The sequence below is a fragment of the Bombina bombina genome, chromosome 2, assembly GCF_027579735.1.
Source record: "Bombina bombina isolate aBomBom1 chromosome 2, aBomBom1.pri, whole genome shotgun sequence".
NCBI classification, from domain to species: Eukaryota; Metazoa; Chordata; class Amphibia; order Anura; family Bombinatoridae; genus Bombina; species Bombina bombina.
The window spans coordinates 1,128,431,170-1,128,450,712 of NC_069500.1; the positions used below are offsets into that span (position 1 = coordinate 1,128,431,170).

The 19,543-nt window shown below is 35.3% G+C and overlaps 1 protein-coding gene across 1 annotated transcript in view; it reads right to left on the minus strand.

Moving 5' to 3' along the window:
* FSTL5 (follistatin like 5) overlaps positions 1 to 19,543 on the minus strand; it is a 1,363,343-nt gene that overhangs the window by 734,687 nt on the left and 609,113 nt on the right. Inside the window, exon 3 of the mRNA XM_053703797.1 lies at positions 8,593 to 8,844. Within this exon, the coding sequence (XP_053559772.1) occupies positions 8,593 to 8,844 (252 nt within the window). The remainder of the gene's footprint in view (positions 1 to 8,592; positions 8,845 to 19,543) is intronic.

Below are 19,543 nucleotides of genomic sequence, written 5' to 3' on the forward strand. Positions count from 1 at the left end.
AATGAGAAGTTTTAAAAGACTTTTTACGTTTACTAGAAGGAGGAATAACAGACATAGCCTTCTTAATGGATTTAGAAACAAAAACTCTTATGTTATCAGGAACACTCTGAGTATTAGATGTTGATGGAACAGCAACAGGTAATGTAACAGTACTAAAGGAAATATTATCTGCATTAGCAAGTTTGTCATGACAAACAGTACAAACAACAGCTGGAGGAACAGATACCAAAAGTTTACAGCAGATACACTTAGCTTTGGTAGCTCCAGCACCAGGCAGCGATTTTCCAGAAGTATCTTCTGACTCAGCTTCAACGTGGGACATCTTGCAATATGTAATAGAAAAAAACAACATATAAAGCAAAAATGATCAAATTCCTTAAATGACAGTTTCAGGAATGGGAAAAAAATGCCAGTGAACAAGCTTCTAGCAACCAGAAGCACAAAATAATGAGACTTAAATAATGTGGAGACAATAATGACGCCCATATTTTTTTAGCGCCAAAAAAGACGCCCACATTATTTGGCGCCTAAATGCTTTTGGCGCCAAAAATGACGCCACATCCGGAACGCCGACACCTTTGGCGCAAAAAAAACGTCAAAAATGACGCAACTTCCGGCGACACGTATGACGCCGGAAACAGAAAAAAAAATTTGCGCCAAAAAAGTCTGCGCCAAGAATGACGCAATAAAATGAAGCATTTTCAGCCCCCGCGAGCCTAACAGCCCACAGGGAAAAGTCAAATTTTTAAGGTAAGAAAAAATGATTTATTCATATGCATTATCCCAAATATGAAACTGACTGTCTGAAATAAGGAACGTTGAACATCCTGAGTCAAGGCAAATAAATGTTTGAATACATATATTTAGAACTTTATATAAAAGTGCCCAACCATAGCTTAGAGTGTCACAGAAAATAAGACTTACTTACCCCAGGACACTCATCTACATGTAGTAGAAAGCCAAACCAGTACTGAAACGAGAATCAGTAGAGGAAATGGTATATATAAGAGTATATTGTCGATCTGAAAAGGGAGGTAAGAGATGAATCTCTACGACCGATAACAGAGAACCTATGAAATAGACCCCATAGAAGGAGATCACTGCATTCAAATAGGCAATACTCTCCTCACATCCCTCTGACATTCACTGCACGCTTAGAGGAAAACCGGGCTCCAACCTGCTGCGGAGCGCATATCAACGTAGAATCTAGCACAAACTTACTTCACCACCTCCATAGGAGGCAAAGTTTGTAAAACTGATTTGTGGGTGTGGTGAGGGGTGTATTTATAGGCATTTTGAGGTTTGGGAAACTTTGCCCCTCCTGGTAGGAATGTATATCCCATACGTCACTAGCTCATGGACTCTTGCTAATTACATGAAATAAAATATACATTAAACATGTTGATTTTTCTTCTGTTCACTCACTTTGCATTTTGATAATTGATAAAAATAAACTATTAACATAACTATTTTTAAAACATTCTTACTTTACAGCATTTTTTTCACACCTGCCAAGAACCTATGCCCAATAGTGTTTATGTAAATGTACATATGTATATGTATTTAATGCAGCTAAGGGCAACTTAAAAAAAAAAGTGTAATCAGGACCCCAACATCTAGAAATGGCGTTTAGCATCACTTTCTGTAAATGTTTGTTTCTAATTCACACTTGCATTGTCGTGTTTGTCACTTTCAGTCGTCTTCATAAATGGGCTTTTAAACACTGTCATGCCTTAATGACTGGGATTTCAAACAGGATCATGACTTTGTGGCTGCAAAGACAAAACCCATTAATGACAAGGGGGCGTTTAGCATCCAAATCCATTTTGGATTGTGATCACCTGAAAAACACACTTCCCATAAATCTACCTATGCATGCTTTTCAAAAAAGGTTAGCAAGAGAATGCTTGTGCAATGCCGCCCCCTGCACATTTGCGGCCAATTGCTGGCTAGCAGGGGGTGTCAATCATCCCTATGGTATCTGATCGGGATGATTGCTGTCTGCCACCTCAGAGGTGGCAGTTGAGTTAAGGAGCAGCAGTCTTACAATCGCTGCTTCTTAACTTTTGTTTCAGGTGAGTATGAAGGTTCTCGGGGAATAAGCAGCATCCGCTATAAATCTACCTCTATGTTTTGTTGCAGACTTAAAAAAAATATGGTATACGACCATACACTAAAAAAAATATTTTTTAACATGTTTTACTTTAAAAGGTACTGAACCATTCTCCTGTAAATATATATATATATATATATATATATATATATATATATATATATATATATATATATATATATATATATATATACACAATACAACAACACCAAAAACATTAGCAGCAAGTTGTCAGGTAGTTAAGACTGCACAATACACTTATCCAAGACCAAAACTAATACAGTTAAAAGACATGAAAATAGCAAAGCCATAAGAGCCAAGGTAGGTAGCTAAAGTTTTATGTAAGGTACAATCTAATGTCAATGCAGTCAGCGGAAGATGAGTAATGAAAAACATTATTTTAGACAGCAAACAATTTTATCATGGCAAACAGGGGAAAAAAACACTATAGAAATAATTTAATTGGACCAATGGCACAACTTGCATTTAACTCCTCAGAGCCTCACTTTGAAATATGAGGTTAGTGGTGAAACATGATAAGGGTGTTGGAGGGTAAAAAGGGGACCCATTATTTTGCTGTAATTGGAAGGGCTTTATTATGCTACTGCTAGAATTGACTGAAAAGTCAGCAGTTACTGAGCACATTTAGTTTATCACCATGGGACAAAGGGCAGTGAAAGGATTATGAATACTGGCAAATGAATATATGCAGCTTGCAAACAATCTACCATTAGATACATATTTACCTAACAAAAAAAGTGTGAAAATACACTGTAAAACAAGGAGTTATATTTCATATTAGATTAGTGCTTTGACAAGTTATAATTAGTCTCAATATTGAAGGTGCAGCAAATAAAGCTACCGTCTAGTCTTTGAGACATAAATTGTTTACATTTACATTTAGGAAATTTCCCTTAATATATGAATAATGAGAAACATAAAATAAGTCCCATTATAAACATAAGTGAGGTGATTTAAAAAAAAAAAAATATATATACATATACAGTGGGGGAAAAAAGTATTTAGTCAGCCACCAATTGTGCAAGTTCTCCCACTTAAGAAGATGAGAGAGGCCTGTAATTTACATCATAGGTATACCTCAACTATGAGAGACAAAATGTGGAAACAAATCCAGACAATCACATTGTCTGATTTGGAAAGAATTTATTTGCATATTATGGTGGAAAATAAGTATTTGGTCACCTACAAACAAGTAAGATTTCTGGCTCTCACAGACCTGTATCTTCTTCTTTAAGAGGCTCCTCTGTCCTCCACTCATTACCTGTATTAATGGCACCTGTTTGAACTTGTTATCAGTATAAAAGACACCTGTCCACAACCTCAAACAGTCACATTCCAATCTCCACTATGGTGAAGACCAAAGAGCTGTCGAAGGACACCAGAAACAAAATTGTAGACCTGCACCAGACTGGGAAGACTGAATCTGCAATAGGCAAGCAGCTTGGTGTGAAGAAATCAACTGTGGGAGCAATAATTAGAAAATGGCAAGACCACTGATAATCTCCCTCAACATGGGGCTCCACGCAAGATCTCACGGTGGGGTAAAAATGATCACAAGAATGGTGAGCAAACACCCCAGAACCACACGGGGGGACCTAGTGAATGACCTGCAGAGAGCTGGGACCAACATAAGAAAGGCTACCAAAAGTAACACACTATGCCGCCAGGGACTCATATCCTGCAGTAGCAGACGTGTCCCCCTGCTTAAGCCAGTACATGTCCGGGCCCGTCTGAAGTATGCTAGAGAGCATTTGGATGATCCAGAAGCAGATTGGGAGAATGTCATATGGTCAGATGAAACCAAATGAGAACTGTTTGGTAGAAACACAACTCGTCGTGTTTGGAGGAGAAAGAATGCTGAGTTGCAACCAAAGAACACCATACCTACTGTGAAGCATGGGGGTGGCAACATCATGCTTTGCGGCTGTTTCTATGCAAAGGGAACAGGATGACTGATCCGTGTACATGAAAGAATGAATGGGGCCATGTATCGTGAGATTTTGAGTGCAAACCTTCTTCCATCAGCAAGGGCATTAAAGATGAAACGTGGCTGGGTCTTTCAGCATGACAATGATCCCAAACATACCGCCCGGGCAATGAAGGAGTGGCTTCGTAAGAAGCATTTTAAGGTCCTGGAGTGGCCTAGCCAGTCTCCAGATCTCAACCCCATAGAAAAACTTTGGAGGGAGTTGAAAGTCTGTGTTGCCCAGCGACAGCCCCAAAACATCACTGCTCTAGATGAGATCTGCATGCAGGAATGGGCCAACATACCAGCAACAGTGTGTGACAACTTTGTGAAGACTTACAGAAAACGTTTGACCTCTGTCATTGCAAACAAAGGATATATAACAAAGTATTGAGATGAACTTTTGATTTTGACCAAATACTTATTTTCCACCATAATTTGCAAATAAATTCTTTTTCAAATCAGACAATGTGATTGTCTGGATTTGTTTCCACATTTTGTCTCTCATAGTTGAGGTATACCTATGATGAAAATTACAGGCCTCTCTCATCTTCTTAAGTGGGAGAACTTGCACAATTGGTGGCCAACTAAATACTTTTTTGTCCCACTGTATATATATATATATATATATATATATATATATATATATATATATATATATATATATATATATATATACTGTATATATATATATATATATATATATAATTATTATAATTTTTTAAACTTATTTATTTATTTATCCAAACCGTTGACTGATAAGAGCATGATATATATTGTTGCCTTCAAAATATTACTGCTAAGGTTTTAACTATAAACCCCATTTTTATGTTTGTGAATAAAGGAACATTGACTAGTTAAACTGTATCCATTTCAGCTGTCATTCTGCAAAGTATATAAACTATAGAAATTATATTTTGCATAGCAGAATGGTGTTCACAACATTAAAGGGATATTGTACTATCCTTTTTACCCTTTAACTTGTTCACAGTTACCATCTGTATAGTACTAAATGCTTTGGAAATAGTTTATTTTGGTGTATTCTTGCAATTGAAATAGCTGGTTTTGCTAATTTAAACTACCACCCGTAAGGGTTTTTTCAAAACCCAAGCACTGGCTTTGAGATATAGAGAAATACATATACGATAAGGAGGTTTGGTGCTCCTGTAAGCTATGCCCATTTTAATGGGTATACTTTTTAGAACAATTTGTGAGTAGGTTAGCAAAGAGGTTACATTATCCTTAACTATTTCTAAGAAAGCCTGACCATGAGGTAATGCTGACAGGAAAGTAAAACGTTTAATTTATGTATGATACGTGAGAGGGACTATGAATTGTTGAAGAACAGAATAGATTAACATACCTTGTTTAAAATATTGCCAGAGCATAGAGGTTTTACTTGCCAGCAGTCTAAAGGGTATATAAACTCAGTGTAAACATAGAGTATTTTGAGTGCCTATCCAAGAGAGACTGGGGTAATATAAGATCATGTATTACTTTATTATGTTTTTATTGTCATCTTTGTGTTTAAACTTTGTTTCAATAATGTTATTTTTTTATCCATCTCTTCTTTAAAGATACATTAAACACTAAATAAATGCTAGATAGATTGAAGCATTCAAAGAAAATATTAGTCTTAGAATAACATGTAGATGTATTTTTTAAAGCTTTATTAGCTGTTTAAATATTGACAAAATTAGTGTAAAGTTTTAGTGTCTATAATACTATAATAATGAGAGCTGCCATGTTGTAACTTAGGTTACTTTCTCTGCTGTGGCCTATTAGGGACAGTTATAAATAGGTCACTAGAGTGTGCAGCCAATGACTGTTTGGAATAAGTGTTCTGTACTTCAATTTCTAACAGGAACTGAAATGCTCACAATTTCAGAATGGAATTACAGGCACAAGAGACAAAATGAATAAAGTAAGTATATTGTAGATACTTTTTATAGATATAATTTATCACTTTATATTACCATCCCAATGTGTTTAATGTCCTTTTAATAAATGTGTGATTGCTTATTTATAAAAGTAGTTATTGTCATGCATTCTTGGAGAGTTTTTCCAATGTATACAACGATGTATGTAAATCAATATTCATATTTTTTATTTATTTTTTATTTGTTTTATATTGTTTTATTGGCATTGTGTGGTGAATAACTTGAATCAATAGGGTTGTAGGTTATAAATGTAGATACGACTTTGCAGCTAGTAAAACAATTCATTGTAAACACAGTAAAGGACCACTAAATACATTAGAATTGTATTATTAAAAAGTGCATAATAAAAAGACAATGTAATAACACTTACTCTGAATTTCAAATAAGCAGTAGATTTTTTTTTTATTTTTTTTCTGGCAACATTTTTTCTTCCATTTTCCGGCCCACTGTATCATGTCACAGACATCAGCCAATCACAGACTAGTATACATAGACCCTGTAAGCTTGTGCACATGCTCTGTAGGTGCTGGTGTAGTTGAACATGTGCATACAAAATAGATTGTGCAAATTTGATAATGCAACAATGGAAGAAAATTGGAAAGTGTCTTAAAACTGCATTCTCTGACTGAGTTGTGAAAGTTTATTTTGACACTGTCCCTTTAAGTGGAAATACATTTTACAGTACACTTTAAATAACCATTGAAATAACTTTTATATCTTTATGATATATTTTTGTGTGAATTGAGCTTTAATTAAAGGGACAGTCTATACCAGAATTTTTAATAGTTTTAAAAGATAGATAATCCCTTAATTACCCATTCCCTAGTTTTGGATATCCAACACAGTTATATCAATATACTTTTTACCTCTGTGATTACCTTGTATCTAAGCTTCTGCAAACTGCCCCCTTATTTCAGTTCTTTTGACTTGCATTTTAGCCAATCAGTGTTGGCCCCTAGGTAACTCTATGGACGTGAGCACAATGTTATCTATGACACACATGAACTAACACCCTCTAGTGCTGAAAAACTGTCAAAATGCATTCAGAAAAGAGGTGGCCTTCAAGGTCTAAGAAATTAGCATATGAACCTCCTAGGTTTTGCTTTTAACTAAGAATACCAAGAGAACAAAACAAAATTGGTGATAAAAATAAATTGGAAAATTGTTTAAAATTGCATGTCCTATCTGAATCATGAACGTTTATTTTGGACTAGACTGTCCTTTTAAAGATACAATAATACAGTATATTAGCGTATAAGGGAAATAAACAATTAATTAATTTATTTTCTTTTCTTTTTTTTTGAGGTTATACTTCTAAAGACTAACTTCACCAAACAAACTACTGTTCATTATCACTGAATCATTTGATACACTGTTGTTAAGTTCAAATGCTCCAAATATCTTTTAAGGTTCATTTTAACAACAGAACATTACATTTTTTTTCTGCTTGGAGAAAATCTCTCTTAAGGATTAAATAATCAAAAACACATCTAAGAAGAAGGATGATCAAATGAAATAACCTTTTTTTATCAAAACATAAGGATTTATTTCTGAAGATGTAAGCTTGATATGGCATATGCCAAAAGAATGCCCTAAACTTCCACAATGTAAAAAAATCTACTGTACAAGGAACAGACAATGCAGATTACATTTAATTTATCAGAATTTAAAAATAAATGAAATATATTCTTTAAAGAATTTGTAGTCTCTGATCTCATCTTATACTAAACCCAATTGCACATATTATCGACTAAGTCATACAAAGGGGTGCATGAAGGTTAGACTTCATAGAGCTTCGGAGACTTGTAAAAAAAAAAAGCATATTTTGCTATAGTATTTTATTTTTCTTTCTTTCTTTTTTTTCTAACTAAACCATGTTTTGATAAACCAGAAGTTATATACAATGACAATGTAATCATAAGAAATGTAAGCTGTATAAAGGCAAACATAAATATTATTTTCAGTATTAAATACATATGTATTGATATTATGCTTTGATTGGCAAGTTTATTGTGGCCACACATGAATACTGATATTAAAGGGTCAATTAAAGTCAAAATTAAACTTTCATGTTTCAGATAAGACTTTCTAATTTGCTTCTATATTTTTTTTTGCTTTGTTCACTTGTTATTCTTTATTGAAAGCTAAACCTAAGTAGGCTCACATGCTAATCTCTAAGCCCTTGAAGGCCACCTCTTATCTCTGGGCATTTTGACAGTTTTTCACAGCTAGACATTGCTAGATCATGTGTGCCATATGTGCTCACTCCTTTGGGGATATTTATGAGTCAGCACTGATTAGATACCATGTATGTCTGGCAAAATAACTGAAATAAGGGGGCAGTCTGCAAAGACTTAGATATAAGGTAATTACAAAGGCAAAAAAACAATTAATTTAACTGTGTTGGTTATGCAACAGATTATCTTTTTAAACAATAAAAATGATGTCCCTTTAAGATTAAAAAAAAAAAAAAAAGTTTGTTGACTCAAAATAAAATTTTTACTAAGCAGAAGGTATATGGTCTTTGAAAAGTATGTGGATATTTTTCTTACCTTTAAAGAAACAGTCATCATTGTGGACCATGAAGATTTTTTGCTTTTTCAAACATGCTGCTCTGTGTACTTCACAGTGATTTTCATAAAATTCACCATCAGATCCACAAACAGGCTTGTAATGGGGCTTGCAGTATTCCATACATACACACTCGGCTTGTCCAGTTTCATGACTGATTACACAGTGCCTGCCTAATCCACAGTACTTATTTTCACAGGACCCAAAACGCCCATCTTCATGTCCATAGGACCCTTTAAGAAAAAAATATACATATTGATGTAAATTTGATATATTATTACAGTTTTGCAAATGAAATAAACAAACACACATAATAATTGTAACTGTTTTACATGTGTTTGTGAACAAATTTAGTCAATTTTAATTAACAATATTTGCCCTTGGTATAGTAAGGTACAAACTATGCTTAGTTTTTAATAACAGTCTGAAAAAAATGCAAATAATTTAACCCATCACTATTTATCTATAATAAAACATAGTTATATGGATATAACTTTAGAATTAATAGACAAATTTAACTGAGATTTTTGTTCGGCATCCATTCACTGTAAATTCTGGAAATCTAAAGTACATTAGATATTTGTTTTTCTAATTATGGGCCAGATTATGAGTGGAGCACAAATTATCTCTTATGCGAGCGTGATATTTGGCCTCCACTCAGAAATACCAGCACACGTAAATGTTCGCTGGTATTACAAGTTAGGTACAATGCATTGCAGGGAAGCTTTGCGCTCATGAGAGTGGGAGCCCAGCGAAGGGGATAAGTCGTGCAGCGATGGGCAGCAAAAGTGAAATACATATGTATATACATGCATAAAGTTCCCATAGACCACTATGTAAAGGCACTTCTCAGAGCCATTTTTTTCTAACATCCCACGTCCACACACTTTAACCATAAAATCTGCTTTGTGCAGTTATTTAAAAAAAAAAAATATATGCTTCTTTTTTTATATTAAAAAAGTTACTAACACTTAGGTTTGGGGGCAATTGGGGCACATTTTGAAAATTAACCATTGATAAATTAGCGCTTCACTTGTAATATAGCCCTATATGGAGGGGAGGGCACATTTTGCAGGTAAGTGGATCTTATGTAGTATATATTATTTAAGTTTGGCTTGGATACATTTCCAGACTCACATAACCAAGAAGTAAGAGGTTATACATGATGCACATATTTAGCAGGTGGAACACACACACACAAAAAACCCTCTTAGGGCCAGATTAGAAGTGGCACACTAATTAACACTGCCGCTCAAGCGTTAACTGTGCTAGAAGTTAGATTTTTGAACTCGTATTATGAGTTGAAAGTAAACTGATTTTGCTCGCTTCGCTAATCCGGGTGCAAAAAGCCAAACTTACTTGTGTGTTTGTATTGCATTAATATGATTTTACATGTTTTTAACTACTTAACTGCAAAGAGCTCCCATGCATATATATATATATATATATATATATATATATATATATATATATGTGTCTGTGTGTGTAGGAATAGGTGCACACTCACAAACATATATATATATATATATATATGTGTGTGTGTGTGTGTGTGTGTGTGTGTGTAGGAATAGGTGCACACTCACAAACTGTTTCCACTAGCCAGGGTGCTGAATGGTAGATAAGATACAGTCAATAGAAGACAGCACTCTCTGGGCTTATAAATAGGTGCAACAAGTGCGTTTTATTCAGTGATGTTTTGGGGGAACTACACCTCTTCAGCAGGGTCTGATGAAGGAGTGTATTCCCGATATGCCACTGAATAAAAGGCACCTATTTATAGAGTGCTGTCTTATATATATATATATATATATATATATACATACATATACATACAAACATAGCTTTATCAAGAAGTATCTTCCATGTTCTTCCTGTTTTATTTAAACATCCTAATCCAGTCTCATTGGTAAAAAGCATTTTAAAATAATTGGTTAATTGAATCCTATTGAATTATTAGAACACTTATATTTTACAAAAAAAAAAACTATTCAAAAATCTAAAATTCCTTTCTATCTTACAAATGAATATTAAAATATTTTTTAGGGGGGGCGGAGCCAACTGCCAACATGGACAGTCGCTAATTTATGGAGCTCTGAACACAAGTAAATGGAAAGGGCCAATTACTACCTAATAATAGGCTAAAAACCATTGTAACAACCTTTTAAAAGTTCCTAAACTGCATTGAAGATAATTTGCATCTCCTCAGAAACGCTTATCCCTGCCATCTCTATAGACATCGGTGGTGCAAGCGCATGGTTTTGCGGCCCTCTATGAGGCCTGAACATGGAGGCAATCTACCCCACGCTGCGGTCCCTGCTTGAACACTTAAATGCTAAGATCGATGCTTGCTATAAAGATCTTTTTGCAGCGTGCAGCGGTGAGGATAAATCTTCAGCCTGGCCTAATGAGGGGATAACTACTCCCACTGAGAAGGGAGACCAAAGCATAGCGCTCCAAATTGGAACACCTTCAGGACATTCTGAGCCGCGGGAGCTGAGTCCGTCACTCCCGGCGGTGGAACTGCTCAGCGAAACTCAGATAGAGGCAGAGATGGTGAATATCACTACTTTGGGGAGGTGTGAAGATCCCGGGACTCTGAACATCAGCTATGCTTGCCCAGTCCTCGGTACTACTACCCTGTACCTAGAGCAGCCTTTAGCCTTTGCGTATACCGGGAGCCTGAAATCCTACTACTTCTTTGACATTACCGCTCATCATGGCGGTATAACTCACTAGGGCACTCGCCTTCCCTCCAGAGACACCATGTGGATTGCGGATTCAGAACCTGTCCTGGCTCTTCTACCATGTGGCATCGACTAGCTGCACAACCTAAGTCCTAGGTTCAAAAGAGAATGGTATCTTCATTCTCTCTACAGGAGTTCACTCAAAGGACATAGTTAATAGAGGTCTAATGTATACCCTTAGATCGTATGTATGGACTACATTTTTTTTCTTTTTTATTTATTTGTATTTTTTCTCTGCACTCAGGGAATACCTAATATTTTGCTGTTAGTGGCACATGTCATAATATGTTTTAACTTGGTAATATCCAGATAGTGCTTGTTATTCTCTGTCCTATGGTCTCTCTGAATTATTCTAAATGCATATTCAAGATTCAGTTACTGCAGCATCTATTTTTGCTGATATAATGTGTAAGTAATATCTCAGCCTCTCTGGTTGTTCCTTATGGCAGATCTCCTATCAAAATCTCTGCATACTTATATAGCTACAATACTTAATTTGCCTTTGTCATATAGTTAGGTAGTATAGGCCTGTGCATCACTCTAGCAGATACAGCCTGGAATTTGTGAGACTAATCATTAGTCACAGAATGACTGCCGCCTCTTGCCCACTCTCCTGTAATGCCCCCAGACAACCGCGATCAGAGCCAGTAGCGGAGCTTAGGTTTTTTGCTCCAATATATGACATTTTGTAGCCTCCTGAAACATGCGATTCAACTTGTCGTAATGGGGGTAGGATGAACTATTTATCATTAAGTCAACTTCAATTCCCTACCTTCTTAAGGGACTAAAATGTAATCACCCATATGATGTTCAGTTAATATTCTAATCTTAGCTTATACATGCTATATAGTCTCTTATTTTATTATTTTATTTTTATTATTAATCTACTTAATCTGTTACACTCTGTAAGGTTACACTAAGAAGTGGCTGCAGTTGTGGAGATATACGTGGTGTGTCTAGATGTTTGTACTACTATTTTCCTGCTGCACATGTCATTTGTTGTCCTTTTTATATATGTACTAGCAGTAATCTTTACTATAGTCATAATAGTATCCAAGGTTCTCTATATTTAATGGGCCACAAGCATCCCTGACAGAGCTTTGTCCAGATAATAACCCTCCTCAGAAGGCTAGCATTATATTTAGTAGCCTGAATTGTGTCCTGCCCTAAACATGTGGATATATAGCTAGTTTAATGTTCTGTAACGCTATAGACCTAAGAGCACTCAAGTTACCTGCTACTTTAGTCAGACATAGCCTAATCAACTTTCCTATGACAAGAGACCTACTTAATATCAAATAACCCTAGAGGCATAGCCCCTTTTTATCTCTATTAGCTAATAATGCTAAATGTTGCCTATTCCATGTTAGGGGACTATTGGTATCCTGAATGAAGGCTAATGGCCTGAAGAACTGGGTCATAATAATTTATTTTATAATCTGGTATTTTCTAATAATAGGTTTGTTTCACATGTTAAAAGTATCTTAGGTGACCACACCGCACCTACACTGCCTAGCTACATAGTGGGCTCTGTTTAGTCTGTGTCCTCTGTATGTCTACGTGACTTGGAGATGATCTGAACCCCCCTGCTATAGTCCAGCTTATTTTTTTCTGTACTAGTTAGACAGTATTATTATTGTAATAAGGCTGATATAGTGTCACATCTATGTTTGCTGTCATTGCTACTTACTGACCTGGAGGAAATTTACAGTTCACCCCTAGTTGTGTGTGCTTTCTATTAGATTCTAAGATGTTTTTTTGTTTTGTTTTTGTGTGGTTTTGTCTATAAATGCAAACCTTGTGTTCTTCAATCTATGCCCCTATCACATACCCTAAACTACTCATGCCCATATAAGGCTCTGCCCCCCCCCCCACCTCTCCATCGTCTCCCCTATATGTATAGCGGTGCTTACCCGCTGAATATCCCCCCCCTATATATCTCAGCCCAAGAGTGGCTGACGCATAAGCTAATCCTCCACAGCCTGATACCCCTGACTCTGATATTCTATTGATTGTTTTCCATAGTACTGTGGAGATCATTTGTTAATAATATAACATAAAATTAAGTTATATTCCACCTCGCCTAAACTTTTGTCTATCTTCATGTTAAGATTTGATATGTAATTATATTGTCGCATGTGTATTTTTCTAAGAATGTCAGTTTATAGACAATGTATTATTTACTCTGATGTAACATTGGCCTCAGGGCGAATCTTGTTTGTTAGTCTATGCTTTAACTTCAATAAAAAAATTATTTAAAAAAAAAAAAAATTTTTTTAGAACCCCAAATTACCTCACAGCACCATGAAATGGCTATTCAAATATTAAAGATTGTACACATTTTCCCTTTACATAAATTATCAGTGAACTAATCCTTCTGTGCCATTTGATCGAGAAACCTTTATTTCCAAAGACTATAACATTAGTAATCTTTAGAATATAGAGAAAACACTATAATAAATAATAAAAAATTGTTGTTTTACAAAAGACAACACCCATGCTTTGGATACTATAGGATGCATTTAACCATAATCTAGTAGAATAAGCAAAAGAAAGGTGCCTTATTGTGACTCTACTAGTTCTGTATATGCAGAGTATCATATCTTCTATGAAACCACAATTAATTAAACATAATAACTTAAATATATCCATGTAAAACATACAAATACATTTGTGCTATTGATTAATTTGTTTTAACCTCCAGTTGCTGAAAGCTTTATTCATACTGCATATGTTCTAAAAAAATATTTGCAGTAATTAATAATACTGTTAAACATATATTTAATTAACCAATGACAGTTAACACATTTAAATTTTTTTATTTTTGTTTTAACTATTTAGTAATCTTAATAAACAAGGAGTCATACTGAACATCTGTTAAGATATTATTTATTAGAATACTTTTCTAGAGCATAAATAAAATAACTCTATTTTAACATGTTCTTTATTTTAAAATGTTTAGATAAAGTGATAGGAATAAAAAAAAAAAATTTTTTTATTAATTTATGTAGTAATTATTTATAACAGATGTGCTGAATATAAAGTGTGTGGTTCTTTTGCTTTGTGTCAATAAAGTTGTAAATGTCTTCCTTTATTAGCCTGTGAAACTCTGTGTACAAAGAAAAACTTAAAAGTTTCCTTTAACTTTAAAATTATCAACTACATAAATAATATTGGATACTAATATCTCAATAGGCAACACATCCAAATGCCTAGTGATGCACTCTCTAAGAGGAACACTATCCTTGCTAACCAATAGACAAATTATAAATTAAAGAAAAATGTTTGGTCCAATCTAATGTAATTGCTTGAAATTGTTACTAAAAGCAAAAAAAAAACAAAAAAAAAAAAAAACAGTTTTGCGGGTTGTCCCTGAGCCTGTGTCTCTGGCTCCGGTTCGCTCCGCCTGCATCATTCAAACTGGAATAATCAGTTCCTTCATCTTTCTGGCGAGTTTGATTTTGGATGGCATATACTGGACTGAAGTTAGAACACCACTGATTATTCCCGTTTGAAAGATGCTGACAGAGCGAGCCGGGGACACAGGCTCGGAGAAAACACGCTGTGGAGTAAGTATCTGTATTGCTTTCATACACATTTATCTATTAGCACTACAGCAAGCATGTTCTTACAGGAGTAAAAGAGTTTGTTGCGTCATATCACGACTGCTGTTCGACACTGTAGTTGTGTTTATGCCACACACCTTCATACCTATGTGGATACAATTGGAAGGTTTTCCACTCATCTAACGTAACGCAACAGCCACAAAGTATGCTGTATACATCTATAAATATGTGCACATAATTTAATTAACTATCAAATACTGATATTTATACATTATATAAACATTGTATATCTTAATTGCTTAATTTTTTTTTTTATTCATATCCCATTGGACAAATGGGAATCATACAATTGTGACATTGTTCTATCATATCCTCACTTCTATGTATCGGATTGGATCAGCATTGCACTATAAAAGCCAGATTACAAGTGGAGCGCTAAATACCACTTGCATGCAAGTGATATTAGCGCTCCACTTTGTAATAACAGGACACAATAATATGCACTGGTATTGTAAGTTAATTGCGCTCACTAGAGCGGGCTTCCATGGGCTCCTATAGGAGCCTCGTTCTGATGCCGTCAGAGACGGAATCAAAACTTCAGCGCCAGCGAAGGGGGTTCCGCCGTCGCTGGTCTTCAGTTCTGCGGTCGCCGTTCTTCAGTTCCGCTGTCCTGGATGAAGAAAGAAGAGGTTCCCGCTTGGAAGATGTCGGCTGCTTGGAAGAAGACTTCAATGCCTAGAAGAGGACCTTCTCCGCTGGACTTCAGCAACTGTGAGTACCAACCTGGGGGTTAGACTTAGGGGTTTTTTTTATATTAGGGATGGGCAGCAAAAGAGCTGAATGCCCTTTTAAGGGCAATGCCCATACAAATGCCCTTTTCAGGGCAATGGATAGTTTAGGTTTTCTAGTGTTAGGTTTTTTATTTTGGGGGGTTTGGTGGGTGGTGGGTTTTACTGTTAGGAGGGACTTTGTTTATTTTGCTGTTTAACGTAGGGCAATGTCCTACAAAAAGCCCTTTTAAGGGCTATTGGTATTGGTAGTTTAGCATTAGATTAGGGGGGTGTTTTTTTATTTTCTTAATTTCATAGGGATTAGGATTCAATTTTTAAAGTTTGATAATTTTGTTTTCTTTTTTCTGTAATATTAGATTTTTTTCTGTAATTTTAGCTTAATTTAAACTTTAATTTTTTTAATATTTAGGGGTTAGACTTAGGTTTTTTTTTTTTAAATTGGGGAGTTTGTTTTGTTAGATTAGGGTTATGGGCACGTCTTAAAAGAGCTGAATGCCCTTTTAAGGGCAGCAAAAGAGCTGAATGCCCTTTTAAGGGCAATGTCCATACATATGCCCTTTTCAAGGCAATGGGAAGTTTAGGTTTTTTAGTGTTAGGTTTATTTATTTTGGGGGGTTTGGTGGGTGGTGGGTTTTACTGTTAGGGGGGACTTATAATTTTTTGTAACTGCAAAATAGCTGTTTAAGTTAAAGGGACACTGAACCCAAATTTTTTCGTTCGTGATTCAGATAGGGCATGACATTTTAAGCAACTTTCTAATTTACCCCTATTATCAAATTTTCTTTATACTCTTGGTATCTTTATTTGAAATGCAAGAATGTAAGTTTAGATGCCGGCCCATTTTTGGTGAACAACCTGGGTTGTCCTTGCTGATTGGTGGATAAATTCATCCACCAATAAAAAAGTGCTGTCCATGTTTCTGAACCAAGAAAAAAGCTTAGATGCCTTCTTTTTCAAATAACAATAACAAGAGAATGAAGAAAAATTGATAATAGGAGTAAATTAGAAAGTTGCTTAAAATTGCATGCACTATCTGAATCATGAAAAAAAAATTGGGTTCAGTGTCCCTTTAAGGCAATACCCTACAAAAAGCCATTTTAAGGGCTATTGGTAGTTTAGCATTAGATTAGGGGGTGTTTTTATTTTGGGGGCTTTCTTATTTTTTATTTAAATTCTTTTTATTGAAAGAGAATCTGTGCAAATTCAACAACAAACAAACATCATCAACAGCTACGATAAAACAAGGGTAATTTTTCTTGAACAATGTTACAGATTCTTACAATTTGTATGTAATAAAATTAACAGGGTATAGCTAAGAACAATAGCTCGTTATTGAAAAAGAATGAACCTTTTATTTCTGTATTATTTCTAATCTTGGTTGCTAATGTTTTGATTAATAGCGCGAAAAGCAAGGGTGAAAAGGGGCATCCCTGACGCGTTCCGTTTTTAATTTCTAATGGGGGAGAAAGGGAGCCATTATCCAGAATCCTAGTGATAGGGGACGTGTATAAAGCGAATATGCATTTTAAAGTAATTGGACCCAGTCTGAAGCCCTCTAGGGGTAATCTTATGAATGACCAGCTAACACGGTCAAAAGCCTTCTCGGCATCTGTTGATATTATGACTGATGGGATATTTTTATTTGTGATATGCCAAATTAGATGGATATTTCGTACTGTATTGTCCCTTACCTCACGCCTGGGACAAAGCCCACCTGGTCATTGTGTATAAGAGTGGGGAGGAACCGATTTAGGCGGTTCATTATTATTTTGGCGTAGATCTTGATGTCCATATTTATGAGTGAAATCGGGTGATAGTTATCTGGTCAGATGTTTTACTGGGTTTGAGTAATACAGAGATATGTGCCTGATGCGAGGGTGAGGAAAATCCCTCGTTATTGTCTATGCTCTTATAATAGCGCATAAGATATGGGAGTAATATTTCCTTGAATTGTAAGTAGTAAGAATTACCAAAGCCGTCTGGGCCCGGGGCCTTACCTGTAGGGAGAGAGGAGATAGCTTCAAGGAGCTCCTCCTCTGAGTATGAGGCATCTAATTCATAACGTTGTTCTTTAGATAGTTTAGTGAGATTTAGGTCGGCGAGATAGTCTTTTATTTCATTGATATTGGGTTCATCTGAGTCTGGGGGCTTTCTTATTTTTTTAGGGAGTAGGTTGATTTTTTTTATTTTGGATAATGTGTTTATTTTTTTCTGTAGTTCTATTTTAAATTTTTTGTATTTACTTGTATCTATGCAGTCAAGTAGCTGAACTGTGCTTTTAGTGTAAATATTTAACATTAAAATGTTCTTAACATAGGAGAATATTTTCTATGCATTTTTAAATAGATATCTATCTATCTTTCTATCTATCTATCTATCTATCTATCTATCCATACAGATAGATAGATAGATAGATAGATAGATAGATAGATAGAGATACTGTAGATATAGATATAGCAGAAACAACACACACACAGTATACATGGTATTGGTTCTGTTGCACTTCCCCCAATATGGGATTGTTGTGTTTTAACACAGTATCAGAAGAAAAAGCTTTATATATTGCATATCTAATTTGCATATCCTATCCAGAATCCTCTGGTAACAGTAAATACAGGGTATTTATGAGGTAAGGCAAGAGGAGGAATCTGTAAAGAATATAGGTGAAGCAATGTTTATTGAATTTTGAATGTGATCTCTCATTCACAACGAGAACCCAGAACCCTTGGCAACCTTGTCAGCATCTAGGAATTTTGCCCAATGAAACAATTAACCAGTTCCATTTAAATTGATTATCTACAAAACATTTATGCAAAGAAAAAAAATGAGTGTTTAATGTCCCTTTAAGAGGAATTGCATGAGAACAGGAGGAGGCACTGCACAAGGATATCTTCGTGTAATAATATCTGTGAACGGACAGTGTCCATTGGTCGCTCACTGCAATTAAGGGTGGACATGCTTTAAAACATGGGGCTTATTGTGTTTTTAAATGCAAGGAATAAAATACAGATGATTGCCTTCATTTGTCTGACTTTACTGTGAATTAAGTTTACATATTTACTTTGTGCAACTTTTTCAAGGGGGCATACATAGTTCACCTTTCCTTGTTCAGAAAAAAATATTGACATGCAAAATGTCATGAACATGATAACATTTTAAATTGTGTTTTAAAAAGTTATAGGGCTCCATGTACTAAGCAGTCAGCGAGCTACCCGCAACAAATCCCGCGTCAAAACTCGCAAACTGATATGTACAAAGCCGTCAATTATGTTAAAACTTGCATCTTTAAAATTGCGAGCGTACTTATCCGCCAAACCTCGCTACCTCTCCATTTTTTACTGTAATTAGACACATTTGACCACCAACTCGCCAAAAACGAATGTACTAAAAAATCTATTTGTCCGCTCGCGTCAATCTCCGCCCCCACCTCATTATTTTTGCCTCGCCACCTTTTAGGTGGCGGGCAAGGTACAAAACAATAGGAAAGTCACTCTAGACGCCAGTCTAGACATATATAAAAGACAGTAATATCAGCATTGTACTTACATTGTTCATTTCAGCAGCTATGGAGAGAATTCTGTTTTTGTTTATTCTCTGTGTGATGCAAATCTGGGCTAGAATTGGATTTTGAAGCGGTTTCAGATCCAGATGAAGCCATATCGAATTTGTAAATAAAGATCACAAAAAAGAGCGCTCTGTAATTACTCTCCAAAAATTTGGGAACAATAATAAAGTTGTTTAGAAAAGTTTTACATTTATAGGAGCAAAATTCTATTCTCGCGACTACTATGACGTTCATGACACCTTACATGTCACGTGTTAACAATTTGC